The following is a 25,511-nucleotide window of genomic DNA, read 5'->3' as shown; positions in this document are numbered from 1 at the left end:
ATTTCAGTGTTTATTGTCCTCTAGTTGTTTTATTAAAATTAATCCATTTAGGAATACCAGAAGAACTGGTTGTTCTTTCTGAATTCATTTCATTGGAATACTCCATTTACTTCTCAGAAGGATTTGAATATTTATAATAAAATAGCTGAACCATTTTGGTAAATATTTGGCCATGAGGGGTAGGAGATGAGATGAAGAGAGGCACTTAGACTCCCAACTTTCTGGCAGCTTTCTGCTGCAACTTCCCTTTTCCTGCAGATTTCCTTTCCCTGCCCATTCCTGTAGGAAAGCTGTTGTATCTGTCTCCTTATCTCATTTAGCTAGTGGTAGCCCATGGAGTCAGCCATTAGACATGTTCTAAAAGGTGGACATTTAGTCTCCTGTCTATACTGGAGGAACCCTATCAACTGAGGCACTTGGCATTTAATCAAGTGTGAGAAAATTCCAATAGACACAGTCCAAATAGGCTATACCAGAGATTAGAAATTGGAATATACTAGCCAGCCATACTATCACTGCTTCGCAGTATTGTTTTTGCTACTGGATGGGCAAGGAGACACTAAAACGTCAAAGTCAGTCTGAGTTGGAAGGAGTTGATGTCTGGGGCACCTGCAGTAAATTTGGAATTGCCGGTGCTTGTTCCTTGGGGTGACATGTAGGCTTCTTTCCCCAAAATGCTCCCAGATATTTTATCACTTAAAATTGTGGTCATGTCTTGTGGGGGTTGGTGGTAGAGAGGAAGGGGAAAAATTATTTCTTTCATTACTCAAACCTTCTGTTGTATTTCCTTTTCTCCCATCAAATTATAGTCATAATGAAATAATATAATGTTTAGGTTTTGCTTCAAAATAATACTGAAGGGGAGAAATGGAGGAAGGGTATATATTGGCCATGAGTTGCTAATTCTTGAAGCTGGGTGACTGAGTCATGGGTGATCATGGGTATTATTCTGGCTACTTTTAAATTTTTAAATATGTTTAAACCTTTCCATAATAAAAATATTTTTTAAAGTTGTAAAGAACATGTACATACATATATCATAATGAAAACTGACGATTTGAATTTTTTTTTTTTTTTTGGTGGGGGTACAAGCTCCTAAGTCATTTGCATTTGATTTTCTCTGTGTTATGGTGCTATCAAAATTGCAGGACGTTCAGTAAGACATCAGATACTTTTCACTGGCATTAGAATTTATTTTAAATGATATTTTAGGAAGTGTTGCCAAATAATGGTCTATTCAAGTAGGAGAGGAGGCAAGAAAGAATTTAGTCAATGAGTGAGGTGTGTAACAACTTCTGTCCTTTTTTTTTTCAGTATTCTAAGCTCTTGGGTCTTTATGTTGCATGCTTTTGGATTCTTTATGTATCATTTGAAAATTAGATAGAAATTATAACTAGCCATGTAGAGTTGACTCATGAGTTATATGATGCTTTGTAAAGGAACATTTTAACTTGAATAATAGCATATTTATTTTACAGACATTAAAATAAATAGTATCTGTAGTAGTTCATCTTCTTCGTCCTGTTTACTTATTTTATAGTTTCACAGTGAATCATTGATTTGGCCCACAAACAATGTAGAAGCAAATATAGCATCATCTCCTTTAACCTAACTTGACCTGGAATGAAATATCTTTAACACTTGGATTAACACTTGAATTGTTAAATCATTTTTGTTTCTAATCATGAAACTTTTTCCAAAACTTGTTTATCCATAATTTCCATAGCCTATCTGCAGGTTTAGATCCTATTGGGTACTTTTTGTACCAGGCATCTATAAAAATTATTTATATAGTTGGTGTGATCTAAGAAGGAAATGGTATCAATTAGTGGTTTTCATCCATTTTACCATCCCTGACTCAAGATAGTGCTTTCAATTTTTGTCTGTTCCTGAAACTTAGACTATCTTTTCAAAAATTTTTCAAAAAAGTCACCTATTATTATGTTGCTTAGAAAGAAAATATTGGTCACCCATGTGTATGAATCTTTTTAATATGAGAAATAAGGTGAAGATCTCACTGTTTGAAGACTTTATTTTAGAAGAACTTTAAATTATTGATCATTATAAACATAAGACTTCTTCAGACATTACACTAGTCCACCGTTTACTCCAAGTCTTCTTAAACTTTGAAAAGAGTAGAAGCATAAGAACCATTTTTTTAATTCCACTTTTTCTTGTTCAGATTTACACAGCACACCTTTCAAATTTTATTTTTTTGGTAGTCTCCTAAATAAACCCTGTGGATAGCCAGGCTTATTTGTTCATCGTTCCTAAACATGCTAAAAATATGCTAATAAGAAAAATGTTTTTGTCATTTCTTGCATTGGTTTTTCAGTTAAAAGCATACTGAAAGCTGTCAAAACTCTTAGGACAGTCATTTTTTTCTAGTCACTGAAGTTTTGTTCTTTTAGGAGCCTATGGCCACCATGTATGTTAGAAATTCAAGACTGTCCTAATGTTGTTCAAAATCAAGGGTAATGGCACTCAAGATTTGTTGTTTATTAAGCCTATGCTGTTTGCCAGGTCCTAAGACAGATAAGTAAATAGAGATTACAGAGGGGTCAAATGATTTACCTAGAACCATACTTGGATAAGTGTCAGGGTTGAAATTTTAACCCGGAACTGCGTAATTTCAAAAAACCCTTTTTTCTCTTTCCGTGTGCTATGCTGCTCCTTAAGGTACAATTTTGCCAAATATTACTAAAAAAGATATTCCCTAGGATACAAGTCTATTTAATTTAAGGTTCTGCATTCTGGGATTTGCTGGTTTTCTAATATTATGTCACATTTGACACCTTAGCTACCCTAGAGAAAGTACAGAGAACTTATTCATCTGCTTTTCTTTGTAATGTTTAATAAAACATTATTGAAGACTTAAGGGTTTGAGGCTAAAATTCTAACAGGAAGAAATGACAGTGCAAAAAAAGAGAAATTTGAGACTGGATAAAAGATACCACTCATTCTAGAGTCCATGAAACATGCTTCTTAACCAGGGGTCGTGTGCTGGCTATTTCTAGAAATGTAACTAGTACGCCTGCAAATTCTAGAGCCAGTTTGCTTCCCCAGATAAGAATATTCTTTTTGATTTTAACACCCTCTGTCAAAAGTCTTCTCATATTTTAAAAAAAAAGAACAAACAAAAGAAAGGAAAAGAAAAAAATGACATCTTGTTTTCTGAAGATATGCTCAGCCCAGACTGAAGAATTCTTTTAATGTTTATAGAATATCAACTCATTTTCTACTAAAATGAAAAGAAAACAAGATCACCATTAGGCCAGGTCTTGTGTCCTCTTGATCTTTTCATGAAGAGAAACATGTTTGAGCACCAATTTCTGCTTCTCCATATCTAGCTCAGTGACTTCCATCTATTCTCTTCTCATATAACTTTATTCCTTACCTCACATTGCTCTGTTGTTTTCCCCATTCTTGATTGTTTGATTTCTCCTGCTAACTAAACAGTTTTTTTTTTTTTTTCCTTTTTACCTTAAATTTCTAAATCATGGTTTATAAAAATATATATTCAGGAACAACCAGGAAAAACTTGCAAAAACTACATTTTCAAAGCTAAAGAAAAAGTTAAAGGATTACAGTAATAGGGTGAGCACTGAAAAAGAAAAACACCACTAAAAGTGGTAGGATCTCCTGGTGGCCTGGCTTGCCCCTCACTAACCCCTCACTGGCTTTGTGCAGAGCTGGCCTGCACTCCCAGTGTGGAGATTCCTTGTCCTGGTTCCAGAGGGGGCAAAGTAACTTTTATGTAAAGACTGGGAGCATGTACATCAGGCCCAGTCTGTCTGGTGATGGTCGGAGGGACTCAGCATAACAAAACTTGCCATGTGTGTAGAAGGTGCTCAGGGAACTCTCCAACAGAATGCTGTGGGCAAGCAGTCAACTCGTGCTACCTGAGTCAAGGGATTGCTGGCTGTAGGACATATGGTATAGTGCCCAGTGTGAGGAAACTATTTTCTAGGGAAGAAGGGACATTAGAACTGTGGAAATGGAAGAATTCCTGGTGCCACAGTGCATGCACAAGGGAAGACGTGCAGAAATGATCAGGGAGGTCCCTACACTTTGGCCTAGAGAGTTCTCTAAACTCTAAACTCTTTGTATGGATAAGCCCTGAAAGAGCACTCTCACAGGTCAATTTGCAAACACCATGGAAAAGGTGTTTTCGCTTTTTTCCTCCTTTTTTTTCCCCCTCTTTGTTAGTGCCTGGCATTCAAGGAAAGGTCTGTCAAAACACCGGCTGGACTTGTTGAATTGTGCCGTGAAAGTCTTCACCTTTTTGTATATACCTTGCTTGTTGCATAATAGGGAAAGGACTAAGACTGTGGAACTGTAACCCATAACAATTTTTGAAATTACCTAAACTGCTTATTGAGCTGTACATCAAAAGTTACACCTTTCTGTATATATGTTATATTTTACAATAGTGGAAATAGCTGAAGTTGTGGAACTGTGACCCATGACATTCTTTGAAATTTGCCCTCTAACTACTTATTAAATAGTACTTTGAAAGTTATCACTGTTATGTATATATGTTAAAGTTCACAATAAAAAAATGCATTAAAAAAATACTAGTTGTGTATAACCTTAAGAAACAAACGTCTCAGTGTCTTAAATTCCAGCAAAAACACACTAAAATAAAGTGTCCAGGTTTCAACAAAAGATTACAAAACATGCAAACAGGAAGTTATGATCCAGGCAAATAAAAAAAATTAAAGCATTAGAAACCGTCAATGGGGAGAACCAGACCTGGGAAATTCCAGTGAAAGACGTTTGAAAAAATGGTCCTACTTATGCAAAGAGCTAATAGAAAACATGGACAAAGAACTGAGGGAAATCAGGAAAATGACAGATGAACATAAAGAGAATAACAATAAAGAGATGGAAATTATGAAAAGGACCCAAACAGAGTTGAAGGCCATAGTAACAGAAATTAAAAATTCTCTAGATTGGAGCTTGCAGAAGAAAGAATCAGTGAACTTGAAGATAAGACAATTGAAATCATTCAGTCTGAGTAGTAGAAGGAAGAAGGAACAAGGAAAAGTGAACAGAGCCTTAGGAATCAGTGCAATACCACCCATATACCAATATGTGCAATGTGGGAGCCCCAGAAAAGAAAAGGACAGAGAGACTATCCAAAAAAGTAATGACTGAAAACTTCCCAAATTTAAAGAAAGATGAGTATACACATCTAAGACACTCAAGGAACTCTGTATAGGATAAACTCAAATAGACCCATGCCACAGCACGTGACAAAGGTAAAGACAGAATTCTAAAAGCTGCGAAAGAAGCAACATGTCACGTACATGGGAGCCCCATAAAATTAAGTACCGATTTCTCATCAGAAACCATGGAGTCAACAAGACAGTGGGATGACATATTTAAAGCAAAGAACTGCCAACCAAGATCGTTACAGCTGGCAAAATTGTCTTTTAAAAATGAGGGAAAGATTAAGACATTCCCAGATAAACAAAAGATGAGGAATTTTATCACTGCTAGACTAGGAAGAGATTTTAAATAGAGTTCTGCAGGTTGAAAGGAAAGGACAATAGACAATAGATCAAAGCCACATGAAGAAATAAAGATCTCTGGTGAGGGTGACAATATGGATAAAAGCCAATGCTAGAAGGGACAAGATGGCGGATCAGGCATTGGCGCTGTTGAGGGAGGTGTCCTGGCTGGAAGCGCTGCTGGAGGGGCTCTGTGCGCTTCAGTTGGCGCTGCAGGTCGTGCCACCCAGCGATCTCTGCAAGCAAGTGGCGGAACTGCACCTTGGCCCCCTTTTCTCTCTACTCAACCAGAACCATCGGGAACAGACTGCTTTATGTGTGTCCATTCTGGAGAGATTGCTCCAAGCTATGGAGCCAGTTCATGTGGCATGGAACCTCAGAGTTGACCTGTAGATGGGACTGACTCACCCTGATGATTTTGTAAAAATCCTCACTCTATCCCAGGTTGGAAGAATTGTTGAAAATTCTGATGCTGTTACTGAGATTCTAAATAATTCTGAGTTACTAAAACAAATCATTTGCTGTATTGGTGGCAATAATGTATCTGTAGCTAAAGCAGCCATCAAATCCTTGTCAAGAATCTCACTAACCCAAACTGGACTAGAGGCTTTATTTGAAAGCAGTTTGCTGGATGATATGAAAATTGTAATGAAAACAAATGACATTGTTCAATACAGAGTATATGAGCTAATTGTAGAGATCTCTTCTGTGTCACCAGAATCCTTAAACTACTGTACTACCGGCGGATTGGTAACCCAGATCCTCAGAGAGCTGATGGGGATGGGTGAGGATGTGCTGGTCAGAGCCACCTGTATAGAAATGGTGACATCACTGGCATATACTCATCATGGATGACAGTACCTTGCATAAGAAGGAGTAATTGACCAGATTTCTAACCTAATTGTTGGGTCAGATTCAGACCCTTTCTCGAGCTTCTATTTGCCAGGGTTTGTGACGTTTTTTGGAAACTTGGCTATAATGGATAGTCCTCAACAGATCTGTGAGCATTATCCTGTCTTTGTGGAAAAGGTCTTTGAAATGACAGAAAGTCAAGACTCCACCATGATTAGTGTAGCAGTGGACACAGTTGGAATCCTGGAATCCAGTGTTGAAGGAGAACAGGTTTTACAGAAAACAGGAACTCGCTTTGAACGTTTGCTTACAAGAATAGGACATCAAGCAAAGAATGCCTCAACAGAGCTAAAACTTAGGTGTTTGGATGCAATTTCATCTCTTCTATATTTACCACCTGAGGAGCAAACTGATGACCTTCTGAGGATGACAGAATCCAGGTTTTCTTTTTTATCTCGGGACCCACTGGAACTCTTTCGTGGCATCAGTAATCAACCCTTCCCTGAACTACACTGTGCTGCCTTAAAAGTGTTCGCGGCCATTACAAACCAACCCTGGGCTCAGAAACTTATGTTTAACAGTTCAGGTTTTGTAGAATATGTGATGGACCGGTCCATGGAACATGACAAAGCTCCAAAAGATGCCAAGTATGAACTAGTAAAAGCACTTGCCAATTCCAAGACAATTGCAGAAATCTTTGGGAACCCAAATTATTTGAGGCTGAGGACTTATCTGAGTGAAGGTCCATACTATGTGAAGCCTATTTCCATGACAGCAGTGGAAGGAGCTGAATAATTTCTTCTTGAGTCTAATATAGAGGACAATTTTCTGACCCGAACTTCTCCAGACGGATTTGACTCCATCTGTATGGTACAAAACCGAGACTTTCCTCCCTCCAAAATTACCATGGAATATCTAATGTAACTTTATCACCAATATTTGTTGTGTTTCTACATTGATACATGGTATGGAACCAGGAGTTTTGGTGTACATTGAAAGCAGGAAAATCTGGTCTTAATTAAACCATGTATTTTTCAGATTCCTTTGATTGCCTTAATCTTTGCAAAACGGTAGCTATATGGTTCTCCTCCCTGAAAACTTCATGGACATGCACACTGTCTTATTCAAAATTTGCTTTAAATAGAATGGAACTAAATTATTTTTTAGTTCTTCTCACCACTTTTTTCCCCCCCTTTTTGGTGCTTTTTTCCCTCTCAGTCCACTTTCAAAGACTTGGATGTAAATATGCTTTGAAAAACAAGTATTATGGAATCTTAAAATTATGTTCTGTTTACAAAGAATAAATAATTTTACTAAGTTCTCTTTTGATTTTTTAATTCTGTTATTCCTCTGAAAAGGCATGAAATAAATCTAAACAAACAAAAGCCAATGCTACTGTATTTTTTGTTTGTAACTCCACTTTTTACTTCCTACAAGATCTAAAAGGCAAATGCATAAAATGTAATGAGAAATCAGTGGTTTTGGGCTTATAAATACACCAACATGTACTTTGTGATAAGAACTACATAAAAGTGTGGGAATGAAGGGTATAGGAACATAATTTGTATTATTGAAGTTAAGTTGGTATCAAAGCAAAGGAGATTATTAACAGATTAGATGTTAAATTTAAGTCCCGTGGTAACTACAAGGGGAATATTGGAATATATCCTGGCTCATAGAGACAAAGATTAGAGTACGGGTTGCCAGGGGCAGGAAACAGGAGGAGTGGAGAGTTAATACAAAATGGTTGTAGGGTTCTCTTTGGGGAGATGGGAAAGTTTTAGTAGTGGAAAGTAGTGAGTGTACCACAGCATAGCGAATGTGATTATTCCCGCTGAATGGTATACTTGGGAATGGTCAAGATGGACAAGTTTATGTTGTATGTATTTCCCCACCAAAAAAAAAAAAAAAAAAAGGGAAAAACAAAAGCAACTGAAGAGACAATGACAATTAAATGAAATATGTGATCCTGGATGGGATCTAACAAGGGAGTAGAGAAGGCTCAAAAGTACATTATTGGCACACATGAAAAAAAATGGAATATGGGCTGTAAGCTTTATACCCATGTTAAATTTCTTGAACTTGATCACTGCACTTAAGGTGGATACATAAGTGAATATCCTTGTTCTCGTGAAATGTGCATGACAGTATTAAAGGTTTTAGGATGGTGATGTATACAACCTACCTTCAAGTGTTCAGAAAATGGATTGATAAATAGATTGATAGAATGATGGATAGATAGCTGGAATGATTCGGCAAATGTGCAGAATGTTAAAATTGATGGACCTGGGTATCTTGGGGGATAGAGGTGTTTTGGAGTTCTCTGTATGGATTTTGTATTATTTTTGTAGCTGTCCTGTAAGTTTGAAAGTATTTCAAAAATAGAGAGAGTGTGTGTGTGTTTTCAAAGAAGCAATTTGTGGTGTATTGGAGACTAGGGGCCTAAGACCCTTTCTTGTCTCTAGGTTCTAAACAATAGTGACATCAGACACAAGGGTCACTAACCAATCAGAGATCAAAGTAACAGTTTGTTTCTGGTCCACCATCCTCCAACTTCCTCCAGACCCAGAGCTGCTGGAAACTTTGTCAGAAAATGTGTCTAACATCTGAATTTGACAGCACTCTTTATTTTACTCTGTTGTAGTGTTGTAGCCTCCTATGGAAGGCCCTAGTGTGTTCTACTTGCAAGACAAAAAGTTCAGATTCTGTTAGGTATAAGCAGGGATCTTGAATAACACTACTAAACACGGTCAGAGGAATACCCATGCCTCTTACTTTTGGGAAGGAGGAAAAATTAGAAGCAATAATTCAGCCCAGTTTAACCCAATTTTGAACATGTAGAAAGGATAATGGAAACAGAGGAAGGAGACACACAGAGGAGACTGGTCTTCCTCTACTACAGTAAAAGAATAAGAGCTTTTTGGATCTAACTTTGAATTCTGATTATGCCACCCATAACATGACCATAGGCATGTGATCTTCTTGAACCTGCTTTCTTATCTGGGAAGAAAAAAAAAGACTATAAGGCTTACTTCTCAGGGTTGTAAGAATTAAGTGAAATGATGTATGTAAAACATGCAGGATAGTGCCTGATAGACTCAGGTAGTTTACAGATGTAGGCCTGTGATGTCACTTTGTCTGTCTCCTATTCCTCACCCCCTCCCATAATATACATTTCATTCCTATGTTCCCACTTGTATTACAGCAGATACTTATCTATGTTATTATGACCTTTAGAATTCAATGATCACATCACCCTCTAGTGGAAAAAGATATACATAGAGAAATACTTTTAAAAAGTATATACTGGAGGATTGGGAGCATACTATAATAAATTGAGGCAATTTTCAATAAAAATAAAAGTATCACATAAATTTCCAAGAAATGCTATTCAAAAATCTTCCCAGTTGATAGGACATGTACCCTTAATTTTCATTAGACTTTAAGTATGTCAGTTTCTCTATATTTTCTTCTAACTTTAACTAAAGCGTCTGTATATTTAAATGCATTGTAAATCTTACATTTGGGTGCAAAAAATGGTCAATTTCTGATTAATTCCTCTTAGTGCAATTTTGAAAATATTTATTAACAATATTTTAAATTCTAATAGTTCCAGGTGTTGGCCATGTTTAAATCTGTATCTGATTTATTGCTCATAATTAAAGATTATTTTAATTATAGGTTTTCATTCTAGACTAAACAATAGTCTTCCCACAGAACAGGGAATTAAAAATTTTTTATAGTATTCATTGATCTATGCTTTATGCAGATGATAAACTTCTCTGAAGTATCCATAGTTATCCTAAAACTGTTCCTAAGTCAAATTGTTTCATATGTATATAATTATAATGATTTACTCTTTTTAAATGTTTTCTCTTGTTGTTGATGGTTGGGAGGGATGGTATGAGGAAAAAGGATAAAGGAGTATGTCATGGTGGGTTCCATTTTTTAATTTGGTAGATACAAAATTAGGCTTTGACCTCCCATCACATCACCTGAATGGCTCACTGAAAACTAAAACTATTTTTTCTTTCCCCTTTATCTTTCCCCAAACCAATTGTTTTGCCTCCCCAGATTATATCTCTGTTAATGTTCCAGCCTTTTGGTTATTTGGTGGAGTAAGGTTTGATTTTTTCTTATCATCTAAGCCTGTGGCTCGGCTGAAGGTTTAACAGAACAGTATTTTCAGACTTGAACACTTAAGTCACCACCCCCATCTACTCCAACGTTCTTGTAAAATAAAAATTGGAAAGTCAATTTTTAAAAATGTTAAGAGCTTCTTTGCTTAGGTTTCTATTTCCGCCAGGCTATAATGCCACTTACTTGACAATGAGTTTGGCAGTATGAATAACTGGATGAATTTTTATGAGAATTTTTAGCTCTGTATTGATCAGTAACCTCAGACCAAATATCTGGTGCCCCTTTTCCTGCTGATGAATCCCAAATTCCAAAATTGGATTTGTGAAGCTTCCACTTGAGTTGAGTGACTTCACTCCTCTCCAACTGGCCAGATCCTTCAAAACCCAACCCAAATCCCATCTCTGTCTTTACACTTTTCTAAATTTAGATTATTCAGTTCTTCTGAACCCATTGTTTGTTCTCTTTATAATTCATTTGGTGACCTTTGTGACCTTTGGTGACCTTGTGACCTTTATTGTAAGTTTTGTCTTGGGCTGACATTCATCATTTCTTTGGTTTGTTTTGAACAGTAAGAATTTGATATATTTGCCTCTGGTGCTAATTCTACTTGAGAGTTGAAGATTTGATAAATTGTAATGTGAACAATTCTCATTTCACCTCTTAAAGTGTACCCAAGTTGGACTATAAATTGTAAATAGGCATATCTTTTGAATTTAAGATTCAAGTATTCAATGTACAGATAGTTACACAGAGGAATATTATAATATGCTTAGCAGTTACTTGAGAAGGCTCCCACGAGGAGACTTAAAATCTCTATTTAGGATCCATGTTGCTAAGATGTAGAAAACAATTGAAAGCAACTCATTCAGCTGTTAAAATCATATTTTTAAAAAAATATTTAATAATTGGAAAATACTTGCAAATATAATATTTACTAAAAATGTAGAATTCAAAATTGTGTATATAGTAGGATCCTAATTGTGAAAAAAAACATTAATCCATATGTAAATGGAAAAAGATCAGAAGGAATTATATTAAATGTTAGTTATTATCTCTGAATGTTGTCGAATTAAAGGTTATTTTTATTTTTTCTTATGTACTTTTCAGAATTTTCCTAATTTGCTGCAACAAAAATATATTACTATTGTTTATTGGGGGCAAAAGCTTATCTACTAGAAACCAATTATTATCCTACTTAGTCTTTTCTGGTGACTTCCATAACACACAATGTCCTTAATGGGGTATTGTACAAAAAAGATGTCCCTCACAAGGAAGGGCATTACATAATGATTTCTTAATGAAAGTGCAGCTAAGTATAGTAGAAAGAGCTCTAGGCCCTTAAGACTTAGTAAAACCAGTTCTTCACCTCTGTAGGGCTCGATGCATCTCTCACAATTCTCTGAGGTCAGCTTAACACATTATTAGATGTGTGATATAGTTAGCATGGTGGTATCTTTTCTTGTTTTAAAACATTTATTCTCTATGTGGTTTCTTGAGAGGATTAGTGTAGCTTTGATGGCACTTTTAGGTCTCCATGAAACATGAATATCTTTCAGAGTCTGTCTTTTAAAACATGATTCTAAAGTGTTCCAGGAAGTCCCTTGTGCTTTCTCTATGCCCAGACCCCAATTCCTTCAAACTAATTAATGTATTTGAACTCCTGGGTTTTCTATCCTGATTTTAAGGCTTCTAAGCTAGAATCATACCCCCACCCCACCCCCTGAGTTAGAGGGAACCTGAATGATTATCAAGTTCAAACCTGTGTCCAGTAGCTCTATCAGTAAATGCTTTGGGTCTTGAAAATGAGATCATCACTATGGAATATTACAATGTGAAGTAACATTACATTTTTAGACAGTTCTTTATGTTAGAGTTCTTTATTTCATGTTGAAATCTGTTATGCTGCTTTGGCCCTTGTTCTTCCATCTAGAGCAGAGGCAGCCCTTCTTAGTTTATAGAAGACTGCTATCATATGCATCCTTAATCTTCTTGAGATTGAATGTCTTCTATGTGTTTTCAGGGCCACCATCCTGGTTGCTCTTCTCTAGATAGATTGCTCTTGAAGCGTCATACTCTCTGGTCAACGTGGTGCTGCTGAGGTGTAGTATAGTAGAGCCAGACTATCACCTACCCTTGATCTGGACCCCGTCAGTGCAATGAAAATGAGGATGTTAATAATAGCATTCATAAATCATTTATTGAACACTATTTACTATGTGCTAGGGCACTGTGCTACATACTTTATATACATAATCTCTGTAATCATAACAATTCTATGGTGTAGTTTCTAATTTTTACCTCTATAGTAGAGATGAGAAACAGGTGAAGAGAGGTTAAGTAATTTCACCCAGGGTCAATCAGCTGTTACGTCGTGGGACTAGGATTTGAACCCAGATCAAATGAAACAGTATTAGCAATTTTGGGAAAGGGTGGGCTAGGGTATAATCCATAAAGCCACTGTCCTAACATCTGTTTTCATGTCCCAGAAAGTTGCCCCAACTTAACCTCTGCTAGTATGATATGTTTATTATGACTCTTATCCCATTATATAAAAATTGTTTTTCTGCCTCCCTCCTTTGCTAGCCCATTGATTGCTTATTTATTTTCCTTATAAGATTTATTATATATTAGGCATCCCAAACCTAGTAATTTGTCAGCAAAGAAGTAGTGAATACAGTTTTACATATTAGTTGCTAGTCCTTGACCAGATCGATATGTTTTTGCATAGCTAGGATCAGTGTATATTATTTTGCATTCTTGCTTCTCTGTTACCATGAATAATAACAGCCCTAGGTGGTTGGTTTTTTGTGTGTTTTTGTTTGTTTGTTTAACCCCTTAAACATTTTATTTTGAAGTAATTTCAAACTTTCAGGACAGTTGCAAAAATAATACAAAACCTCTACAGAGAATTCCAACATCTTCCTCATCCCAAATACCCAGATCCACCAATTTTAGCATTTTGTCACATTTGCTGTATCATTCCATTTACCTATCCATTTTTCAATCTAGCTAGCTAGGTAGCTACCTTATTTGTCTCTGTTGTATAGATTGTATACATCATGTTCCTTGAACACATAATACTTCCATGTACATGTCCTAAGAACAAGGATATTCAATATGTAACCACCTTAGGTGCAATTACCAAGTTCAGGAAATTTAACATTGATATAAAGCTTACCTATAGTCTGTATTCATTTTTTCATAGGTCCCAATAATGTCCTTTTGAGCCTTTTCTCCTCTTGCATTAGTTATTAGATGTGTAAGTAGTACTTTGGACGGTTATTTGCAGAGTGTCCATGTTGTAGGCAGCTTGCCTTTCTTTGACATTTCAAGGATTGATCTTAGTGCCAAAGACAAAGAATCCTCCTGTATTTTTTCTAAAGTTTTAACTTGGAAATGTTAATTCCTTAAGGTGACAGCAAGTTAATGACAGAGTCGGGAGTGTAATTTTAGATCTTGCTCACATACCAGATTTTATTCCCCCAACTATAACAAACTTAGGTTCCTTTTAAAAAGTGTGTAGCGTGTTTCACCAACCTTAATTTAGACAGTAATATTAATTTTTAAAACTCGTTACCAGTGACTACACTCTTAATTTTAGTAATCTTATTAAGATTATTTTATGCTTGTGGGTCTACTTTTTACTTTGACTCTTATTCTAAAATTGCAATCCTTCTCTTTTGAGGAACAAATTTTCATGAATTTAAGCAACTTTGGTTGCTGTAATTAATCTCTTTTGTCTATAAATTGATATGATAAGAAGAAAAGCCAAGTCGGGTGAGCTATAGATATGGAATACAGGGAAACAAAAATGTGGTTAGGGAATTGATATTTGGTTTGTTTTAAATACTTAATTTGTATGTATGACAATATTCTTTTACTTTTTTTTCGTTGTTGTAAAATTACCTTAAATTCAGTACTCTAATTCTTAATTGAGAAATATTTCTCTTCTATTAAATATTGGGATTTTTTATGGGAAAAACTTTAAAATCTTTCAGAATTTTTCAGTGAGTGCTCTAAATATGAATAGTTCAAAAGAAAGCACAAGGATGTAAAACCACAGAAGTTACAAAATATTTAGGTTTTTGTAGAACTCACACATTGCATGTTTAGGATACTTAGTGAATTGGTGAAATTATATTCATTATGAAACTTCATATACAAGCATTTAAGTACTTAACTTATCTGTTTCTTCATTGAACACTAGGGGGCCATATAGTTCTTTATTGCTACTGATAGAGCTGCTTTGAACGTATTTAAATGTATTTAGTAAGTGCTTGTTTCTCTTCTCTTGTGTTCTAGTACAAGATTTCTTGCTCAAAATTTGAAATCAGTATTTATGGAATACTTATGTGCATGGCTATATAATATGCAGGGCTGTCGTTTTATTTTTTAGCAAGTAACATATTTTCATTTTGCTATTTAAAACCCACCATAACAACAGAAAGTAATGAAAAAGTGAGCCTTGGAATAAATATACACATGTGCAATCTTATTGTGCCTTTGGGAATATGAGGATGCTTTTTCAAAAATTTCACAGATATCTGCATATAAATGCATACAAACAAAAGACTACTGTTAGTTACTCTGACTTCCTCAGCATGTATGTGAGAAAAGAATGATGTCTCCAAAGAGACTAATTTCTTGTCCAGATTTTCTCTTGGTTTAGCGTAGAAGATATTGCAGGGTGTTACTGCTCAACCATCTTGAACTAAACAATATCTGAATGGCTGATTCTTCTTCCTCAATATCTTTTGGCTGTTAGGGGTAAAGTAATAAGAAATAAAACCTACTTTAGGGGTAACTGCTAAAATGCCTCTGGGGCCTAAGTAGGTGGTGTGAATGAGTGAAGAGGGTCCTGATTGAGAATAGTAGACAGGCTCTTATGAATAGTAGACATATGCCTTCCCTATAATTAACATTCAGGTAAAAAAGGAAAACATTGTGCAGGCTGAAAAAAAAAAACTGGTTTTGATCCATATTTGGCCTGTGGACTACCAGTTTGTAAACTTTGATAGCTTCTAGATGAGAGGAAGTTAAAGGTCTAAATAGAGCCTAGGTTAAATTTTTGTTTCTTCCTTAGATAAACTTTAGAAAACACTTCTTAGGATTTTAATCCCCATGTTTCGGGCACAGAGAAGTAAGGACATTTTCTCATTAGCTACTATTTACATTTTCATGAAGGAAGATTAGAATGCATTCAGGAGTAACACACTGAAAGACTTAGAAGAATCTAAGCTTTTGAGTTTCTCCTTCAGATTTGTTGATTTTTATATCTTAATTTATTTCCTCAAATTATTTACTATAATGAAATGACAAAACTTTGGTCTTTAGTTCTGAATTTCACCCAGAAAGTAGACCTCTTGAATATTGATGAACTTTTCAATTTAAAGCCATTGATATGATACATAGTATTCTCTAATAAAATTATATTTCATATACCTTAGGTGTGTGTTTGTTGGTTTTCTATGTTACCATCTGTTCCAGTTTGCTAATGCTGCCTTTTCAGAAAACACCAGAAATGGATCGGCTTTTATAAAGGGGGTTTATTTGGTTACAAAGTTACAGTCTTAAGGCCATAAAGTGTCCAAGTTAAGTCATCAACAATTGAGTATCTTTACTGGAGGATGGCCAATGGTGTCTGGAAAACCTCTGTTAGCTGGGAAGGCATGTGGCTGGCATCTGCTCCAGAGTTCTGGTTTCAAAATGGCTTTCTCCCAGGACGTTCCTCTCTAGGCTGCAGTTCCTCAAAAATGTCACTGTGAGTTGCTCTTGAAGTGTTTTCCCTCTATTAGCTTCTCCGGAGCAAAAGTCTGTTTTCAACAGCCGTCTTCAAGCTGTCTCTCATTTGCAGCTCCTCTTTCAGCTCTTGTGCTTTCTTCAGAGTATCCCTCTTGGCTGTAGCAAGCTCGCTCCTTCTGTCTGAGCTTTGATAGGGCTCCGGTGAACTAATCAAGGCTCAGGCTGAATGGGCAGGGCCACACCTCCATGGAAGTTATGAAATCTGAGTTATCACCTACAGTTGGGTGGGTCATATCTCCATGGACACAATCAAAGAATTACAGTCTAATTAATACTAATATGTCTGCCCACACAAGATTGCATCAAAGATAAATGGCGTTTTGGAGGACAGAATACATTCAGTCTGGCACACTATCATTTTCTAAAAACCCTCAATAAATGCTTGCTATATTTTGGCAGTTAATATGAGCTAAGATCATTAGTTCAATTCATTGATTCATAAACACTGAGCTTGAATTCTGATGTTTTTGCTCAAATGAGTTATTGTTAGCATAATCTATTGGAGAAGATTAAATTCTTAAATGTTGACAAGAGTAAAAGAAGTAAAAAAGAGAGATCAATATCTGGATAAAGTGGTAAGGACCTGAACTGCTCCTTCTTTGCAAGGGAAAGAAATTAGATCTTACTGATGGATTGAAGACATCAAAGTATTGACCTTTCAACATGTATCTGTAGATTACATTACCTTAGTAGTTTAAGGTCCTAAGTGGAAGAGCCAAAGCTTCTATAAAGGGGATATCTGTGAAAACTGTGGTCTGGATAGTCCCATCTTTTCCAGCTTTCCAAAGTCAATTAAAATTCCAGATTTTTAGATGATATGTCTTAGTTTTTTATATGTTGGTGTCCAAATTTGGGGGGTTGTGTTTGACCATTGACCAACAATTTTCCCTAGATATCATAAATGGAAGAAGAGTGTGCTGTTTCTCATTCAGTGCAAAATTAAAATAGTTTTTATCCAGTGCAGATCCATTAAGGGTATTGAGTTGTTTGGAGAGGAAGTGCAGCATATACATAGCACACAAAGTCCATTAGTTATGATTGCAAGGACTTCTTTCCTTATGAATTTAGCATACTGGTTTTAGGTGTGGGGCTGCCAAACAAATTGGTGTCGTTAAAAAGAGGAGTATCCCAGCTTCCATAAAGAATTTGAGGTGATCTGTATAGGGTGGAAATACATGTAATAAAATGATAGAGTGTACATGAAAATCAGATCTAGGGTTAATACTGGAGTATACCTAAGCACAAGGCCATGAGAAGATAAAGGGAATGAATTTTGATGAGTCGGGGTAAGCTGGTATTATTAGAGCCTAAGGTATTCTTCAAAATGTGACCCTGGACCGGCTACATAAGAACCATCTGGAGTGGTTATTAAAAATGCAGATTGGTAGGTTGCACTTCATAATTACTTAACCACACCACTAGGGTTGAGATGCATTTTTAGCAAGTTCCCACATGGTCTCCAAGGGAGATTAAGTTTGCAAAGTACTGGCCTATAGTGTGGTTACTCTGCTTCCTTGTGATAAAATTAAGAGGAAAATGTGTTGAAGTCACTCAGAGGAAGAGAAAAGATGACATTTGCTCAAGGGATGCAGTCCTTTTCCTGATACTATATAAAAGGAATTTTTCACTTGAGGCTTCATGAAGGATTCACTAGACTGCCCCCCTCACTTGCATATCAATAACAAATGCATTAATCCTCATGAATAGTGGTAGAGTGTGTGGTCTTTGGAGTCAGTAGTGAGGTTTTCAAATACTAACTCTGTGACTATGGCATTTTCACCTTGGGCAATATCTAACTTCTCTTGTACAGTTATTGGAAAGAAAGTAGTAGTATCTATCAGATAGTGTTATTGAGAGGATCAAGTGAAATAATGTATGTAAAGTACTTAGAACAGTGACTGGCAAATGGTGAGTCTTTATTTAGGGTTAACTGATACATTTTATAAGAATAATTATTGTAATGTTCCAAGACTATGCTAAAACTAACTTAACTGACTGGTCCAGGCTAGATACCATGGTATGTGGCATATGTTTAGTTCCAAAGATACTTAACTGTCCTAGATGAGTTGAAGCTATTCCAAACTATTCCATTGGGTTTTGCCTAAATTACTGTGGCCTTTAGCATGGAGTTCAGCTCTTTGATATTGTAAGTTTTGTTAATGCTAACTATGAAGCACTCTTGATCTCCAACAAGTATTTTTCCCTAACTGTTTAGTTAGGGAAACCTAGAAGAAATATTAGTGCTGAACCAAGAAGAAATTTGAAAGAGAACCTAAAAGTAAATCTGGGTAGTCTTGGAGCTTTGGATTCTCACAAAAATGTTCAGAAGAGATGAAATGCTAGTTCTATTATATAATGATATTTGGATGTTCATGAGGTGAATAGCTGGAACTAGAATAAATGCAAGGGAAGATTCTCTTTGCCACTTCTAGAGAAATTCTAGAATTACTGCTCGATTCTACAGGAAATACCTAAAATTTTCACAGTGAAGAGGTGATTATAAGCAAATGAAAGCAATCATGAAGACTGGAATTATCTCTATGTAGAATGCATTTTAGAGAACACATTTTTTAAAGTGGTAGTACAGCTACTAGCTGTATCTGACATAGAAAATCAACTTCCTTTTTCCTCTTGTTGCAGGGGCATCTTGCATGTAAACTTCAACCTCTAATTATATGAAATGTAAATAGAAGAATGATGATTGTCTTTTTAGATCATCAGGATTAAAAATAATGTATTTTTTATATGTTTTTCTTCCAGAAAATGGCCTAATTTGTTCACGTGTCCTTGCTGATGTGATTATTAAACTTGGCTTCTTTGCTTTAGACGTAACAATTGCTTTTAGAAGATGCTGCTATTTTCAGAAAAAAAGACTAATACTCTGTTTTCATGTTTGGTCTTAAATGTAAGTTTCTAATTATTGAAATCAGATGCAAATGAGGAATGAAAGTATGAAGAAAGTACTGGTGAATTTGTGAAGTGCCAAGAGTTATTAGTTTACTTACCTATAGATGTTGGTTTTATATATCAACATTATAAATTTAATTTTCTAGAGGTAATTGTTTTTACTTCACCAATATGCTGCCATCTGTCCTAGAGTTTCATAAGTAAAAATTTTAAATACGCTGAGGTACAGCTGTAGTGTTTTATCACTTAACAGTTTCTGTTTTGGGGTTTATTTCTCATTTTATTTCATTCTGGTACAGAAAAGAAGATTAAAACTTTAAGACAAAATTATTATTCCATGTCTGTTAGATATCAGTAATCATATATTTAATTTTTATTATGGTTTTATGCCTCTTTTTCTAGAAAGGAACAGAGCAGAGATTGCAAACTGGTGTCATATTTTTTTTAACACATTCAGATTTGTTGCCAACATTTAAAAATCTGGAGAGCTCACATAAAATAATTAAATTTTTTTTTCCACCATCTTTTGAAAATGTGTGTAATATCTGGCCTTACTAGGCCCATTTGCTTACAGGAGAACAATCAATTTCACCTTTTAAATGGGTTTTCCAGGTCTTAAGTTTGGTCTGCTTCTCTCCTTTATTTTTATCTTCCTCCTCCTCTAATCATTTGAGTTTGCCTGGAATAAAGATAAAAAAGCATGATTGTAGGAAAAGTGAGTTGATTTTTCCTTTTTGTCATATATTAAACTCATTGAATGTAAATTCCAAGACAGAGTAGGGTGAAACATTGTGCTGGTTTGGATATATTATGTCCCCCAAAACGCCATGTTCTTTGATGCGGTCTTGTGGGGGCAAATGTATTAGTGTTGATTACATTGGAACCTCCGGATTAGGTTGTTTCCATGGAGATGTGACCCACCTAACTGAAGGCAGTAACTCTGATTAGATAATTTCCATGGAGGCATACCTCTACCCATTCAGCGTGGGCCTTGATTAGTTTACTAGAGTCCTATATAAGAAGCTCAGACGGAGTGAATTGCTGCAAATGAGAGACAGTTTGAAGATGGCCATTGAAAGCAGACTCTTGTTCCAGAGGAGCTAAGAGAGGACAAATGCCCCAAGAGTAACTAAGAGTGACATTTTGAAGAGGAGCTGCAGCCTAGAGAGGAACATCCTGGGAGAAAGCCATTTTGAAACCAGAACTTGGAGCAGACGCCAGCCACCTGCTTTCCCAGCTAACAGGTTTTCCGGACGCCATTGGCCATCCTCCAGTGAAGGTACCCGATTATTGATGCGTTACCTTGGACACTTTATGGCCTTAGGACTGTAACTGTGTAACCAAATAAACCCCCTTTTATAAAAGCCAATACATTTCTGGTGTTTTGCTTAACAGTAGCATTGGCAACCCGAAATAAATATTCTGTGAAGTTTTATTAAGAAAAATAGAGACTTCCTAAACACTTCATTTCCAGTGGCTGTTATCAGAGGGAGAAATTGTCACCCGAAACATGGGCCACTCTCATAGCTACCCACTCACATGGGTTTTCTTGTTTGTTTGTTTTGTTTTCAATCTGGATCTCCTCTTGTTCTCTGCACACTTGTTAAAGTTTGAAATTAGCACTCCACTGGGATAGGTAACATATACTACAATAAACCAGTGTTTTTGCAACTTCTTGTTTTGTAAGATGTTTTAGTTAATTATTGCCACTTCACAAATCAGTCCAAAACTTTGTGACTTATAACAGATGACACTTATTTTATCATTTATTGTTTCTCATTGTTCCTGTAAATTAGAAATTCAGGAAGAGCTCACCTAGGCACTGTTGAATCAGGGTTGCATTCAGATAGCGGCCGAAAGTGAAACAGTAGAACAGCTGGGGAGTAACCAGGAATCTTTTGATGTAGCCTTAGGACTTTTTGTATGGTCTCTCCACTCTGGCTAGCTTGAGCTTCTTCACTACATCATGGCCTCACGGTAATAACGCTACTTAAACTGCACTTGAGTGCTAACTTGTAAATGTTCCCAGCCAGCAAGATAGATGCTAGATCACCTTTTATGATTTAGTTTTGGAAGTCACATAATGTCACTTTCAAAATAAATCACAAACATCTGACCAGTTTTTTGTTTTGTTTTGTTTTGTTTTTTAAATCTTCATTTTATTGAGATATATTCACATACCACGCAGTCATACAAAACAAATCGTACATTCGATTTTTCACAGTGCCATTACATAGTTGTACATTCATCACGTAAATCAATCCCTGACACCTTCATTAGCACACACACAAAAATAACAAGAATAATAATTAAAGTGAAAAAGAGTATTTAAAGTAAAAAAGAACACTGGGTACCTTTGTCTGTTTGTTCGTTTGTTTGTTTCCTTCCCCTATTTTTCTACTCATCCATCCATAAACTAGACAAAGGGGAGTGTGGTCCTTATGGCTTTCCCAATCCCCTTGTCACCCCTCATAAGCTACATTTTTATACAACTGTCTTCAAGATTCATGGGTTCTGGGTTGTAGTTTGATAGTTTAGGTATCCACCACCAGCTACCCCAATTCTTTAGAACCTAAAAAGGGTTGTCTAAAGTGTGCATAAGAGTGCCCACCAGAGTGACCTCTCAGCTCCTTTTAGAATCTCTCTGCCACTGTAGCTTATTTCATTTCCTTTCACATCCCCCTTTTGATCAAGAAGATGTTCTCCATCCCACAATGCCGGGTCTACATTCCTCCCCAGGAGTCATATTCCACATTGTCAGATCCCACGTAGGGAGCAGGGCAGTGATTTCACCTTTCAAGTTGGCTTAGCTAGAGAGAGAGGGCCACATCTGAGCAACAAAGAGGCATTCGGGAGGAGGCTCTTAGGCACAATTATAGGGAGGCCTAGCCTCTCCTTTGCAGCAACCGTCTTCCCAAGGGTAAATCCTGTGGTAGAGGGCTCAACCCATCAAACCACCAGTCCCCTATGTCTGTGGTCTGACGAGTTTTTAAGGGAAAGGAACAGGACATGGACCCCAGCTCTCAATGAGAAGAGTGTCAGTCACATTGTAAGAAGAGCATGTGAGATGGGGGATATTGTCACTACCATCTTTGAGAAATACAGTTTGCTATAGGAGGTCATGATATCTTTGTTCTTATTCCTACTTTTTCATTAACTTCATAAAAATCAGATTTCACGTATACTATATGAATGTCTTATTCAGTACTTTAGTTCAGTTATCTGGAAAACTTACATGTCTGAAACATGAATAATAAAAAGCAAGTCTCCAAACAATAGGTTGAGAAGTAACGCAACCAGGCTAGGAAGTAACATTTTGTAGAATAGAATTTGTGTTCTATTACAAAGCATGAGTTTAGGAGCTAGACATACTAGGGTTAAAATCTCAGCTTCATTGCCTAGCAGCTGTGTTCTCCTGGGCAAATTTTTAAATGTTTTTAAGCTTCAATTTCCCTGTTTACAAAACCTAAGATAATGATACCTCACAATCTTGTGATGATTAATTGAAATAAAGCATGATCTACTAGGGGCTCTGTCAGTGTTTAATCCTTCTCCCACATCATTGTCCTAATCTGAAATTAAACGTTTGTATTTTCTAAGCACTATATACCTGTAAACAACCTTTATATCTACTCTTTATCTCTGATAGTCTCCTAGCATCCCTAGACCTCTTCCTCCTTCCATCCCAAGATCTTTTTCTTTCAGACATACACAAGAATTATAGACTGAGCTTTGTTTATTTCTTTATTTTTAGTCTTTTTTTTTTTAAGTGAATATACAATTTATTTAACATTCAAACTTCATTAAGACATGCAATTTGGCAATTTTACTGGGTTTAACCCTACCTAGGATATGATCACTTGCTGGGGCTTAGCAACAGGGTCCAGTTCACACTTAGCACTAATTAAATACTTCATTGAATAAATACCAAACCAAACACATTCAATGCTTTCCTTAAAAAAAAATCAGTTTTAAAGCCCTTTCTAAATTCAGGCTAATGACAAACACCATAAAGGCAGATATGCTAGTTTGACATAATTGGCTGATTTTACACAGCACTTACATCTTTTAGTCCACAAGTATATCATTAAATGATAGAGAACATCTAATACAACCATTTCTACAAAACTAGGAAATAAATTTCTAAGAAAGATTTTACAGACCCCATCTTTTATACCCAACCCTGACAGTCTGACTCTAAAGAGGATAAAGCCAATGACTTTCCTCACAAGAGCTCACGACTAAAGTCACTTTGCTATCAAAATCTATGTTTCTGATCTGTTATGAGCATTGAGACAAGATTCAAATATTCCCAAAGAAAGAAGCAGAACGCACGTTGTGATCCACCTATTCAGCAACAGCGAGCACTGCATTCAAAACTCATCCCATTGATTAAATAAGGTCAGCCACATTCATTGGCATTTCCTCCACTGTAGTATTGTAGAAAGTCTTAATGTCCCGAAGAATCTCTTGTCTTCTTCATTAACAAAGTTAATAGCCACACCTTTCCTCCCAAATCGAACCCCTCTGCCAATTCTGTGAATATAGTTTTCATGATTGGTAGGTAGGTCATAGTTTATAACCAAAGATGCTTGTTGCACGTCAATCCCGTGAGCCAGCAAATCCGTAGTGATCAGGACACGGCTTGACCATGATCGGAATTCCCTCATGGTAACATCTCTTTCCTTCTGGTTCATATCACCATGCAGTGCAGAAATTGTGAAGTTCCTGGCATGCATTTTCTCAGTAAGCCAGTCCACCTTGCACCTTGTATTGAGAAAAATAACAGCCTGCGGTAATGGTCAGCGTCTCATACAAGTCACAAAGTGTATCCAACTTCCATTCCTCTCTTTCAACTTAATATAAAACTGTTTGATTCCTTCAAGGGTCAATTCTTCCTTGTTCACCAGAATTCGAATTGGATCTCTCATGAACTTTTTGGTCACTTCCAACACATCAGTTGGCATTGTGGCAGAAAGCAACACAACCTGAATACTTGTATTTAATTTTTGGAAAATCTCATAGATTTTATCCTTAAACCCCTGGCTCAACATTTTATCTGCTTCATCCAAAACAAACATTTTGATCCATTTTGGAGACAGATCTCTTCTGTTTAAAGTATCAAATACTCTCTCTGGAGTACCAACAACAATATGTGATGCTTCATCCTGCAATTTCTGCATCTCATTTCGTACATTGATTCCACCAATGCAAGCATGACAAGTTGTTCCCATATAATCTCCAAGAGCCAAAATGACCTTTTGATTCTGTTGAGCCAGTTCTCTGGTGGGAGCCACTACTAGTGCTTGGATCTCCTTGAACTCAATCTCCAACTATTGCAGGATGGAAATAGCAAATGTGGCTGTCTTGCTAGTACCTGACTGAGCTTGAGCAATCACATCATACCCACGATGACACCATCGGGGTCCATTCCTTCTGGGCCGCCATGTTCTCTTTTGTAATCCACAGAGCCACCAGACATGATCCAAAAAACCACTCAGCACCTGACTGAAAAACTTTGGTCTTTCTTTATAGCTGGTTAACGTTTTACTTGTTGGAAAGAATGAAAACTCAGACCGTCAATTAAATTTAAACTTCAGCTGTAAAATTAACATTGATGTTTATCAGGCAAAGTATTTTGTTGAATATGGAATTTTGACAATGTTGTAAAAGCCCATCCAAGAAGGATACCCTTAATATGTATTTTCTACAACTTAATTCTATACTTAAAGTATTTTCAGTATTTAAAGCAAGTAATCCTACACTTAAATTCTATGCAAAAGTATTTTCAGTGAATATCAATAAATCTCACATGTTTGTGTAGGATTTTACTGAGCCTTATATAAATGAAGTTGTAGTATTATGTCCTCTTACTCAGAATATTTTGATTTGCAAAATAATTTATAATTGCTTCAGAAACTCAACAGTGTAGGAAGCATAATTATCTTCCCCTTCCTTACTATTTTGCTTTCTTAAGTTTTCAACACTCTGCCTGATACTTTATACTTTGGTAGGTTCAGCTTTTTGTTTTTCATAGGTTAAATCCTTTAATGTCAGTTTGGTGAGCTTCCTGGCTTATAGCTTAGTTTAGTTTTAGTTAAAAATGGTTTTAGGCTATATATAGAAGACACTTGCATTGATTAAACTTGGAAGGAATTATTAGTATTATATCCTTATTTATGGCTCCCTGGCCTCAGCATTCTTCAGAGTTTTTACAGCAGGAATAAATTATTGGTAAAGAATTTGTAATGTATTTTAACTGAAAAGTTTGTGAATTGTCTATGTTTAAACTTG

At 36.1% G+C, this 25,511-nt stretch overlaps 2 protein-coding genes and 2 pseudogenes across 9 annotated transcripts in view; 3 read left to right on the top strand and 1 right to left on the bottom strand.

The window, feature by feature from the left end:
* The window catches only part of FBXW7 (F-box and WD repeat domain containing 7), a 263,511-nt gene that overhangs the window by 158,861 nt on the left and 79,139 nt on the right, over positions 1-25,511 (top strand). Inside the window, exon 4 of one of the 8 annotated variants that reach the window (XM_037830827.1) lies at positions 19,071-20,127. The exons of the other annotated variants lie outside the window; for them this stretch is intronic. Within the exon in view, the coding sequence (XP_037686755.1) occupies positions 19,071-19,082 (12 nt within the window). The 3' untranslated portion in view covers positions 19,083-20,127. Of the gene's footprint in view, positions 1-19,070; positions 20,128-25,511 lie in introns of those variants that run through there. 8 annotated transcript variants of the gene reach the window in all.
* Positions 5,501-6,387, top strand: LOC119529936 (annotated as a pseudogene).
* Positions 6,288-7,519, top strand: LOC119529937 (26S proteasome non-ATPase regulatory subunit 5-like). The gene has a single exon (XM_037830828.1). It carries the CDS (start codon positions 6,495-6,497, stop codon positions 7,161-7,163), a length of 669 nt encoding a protein of 222 aa, XP_037686756.1. The 5' UTR covers positions 6,288-6,494; the 3' UTR covers positions 7,164-7,519.
* LOC119529935 lies at positions 23,610-24,699 on the bottom strand (annotated as a pseudogene).

This window comes from Choloepus didactylus, chromosome 3, assembly GCF_015220235.1.
Source record: "Choloepus didactylus isolate mChoDid1 chromosome 3, mChoDid1.pri, whole genome shotgun sequence".
Taxonomy (NCBI): Eukaryota; Metazoa; Chordata; class Mammalia; order Pilosa; family Megalonychidae; genus Choloepus; species Choloepus didactylus.
This window is presented reverse-complemented; position numbering and strand designations above follow the sequence as displayed.

Bases quoted from the DNA above. Each gene is read 5' to 3' on its own strand.
- LOC119529937 (XM_037830828.1), top strand. From the start codon at position 6,495: ATGGATAGTCCTCAACAGATCTGTGAGCATTATCCTGTCTTTGTGGAA.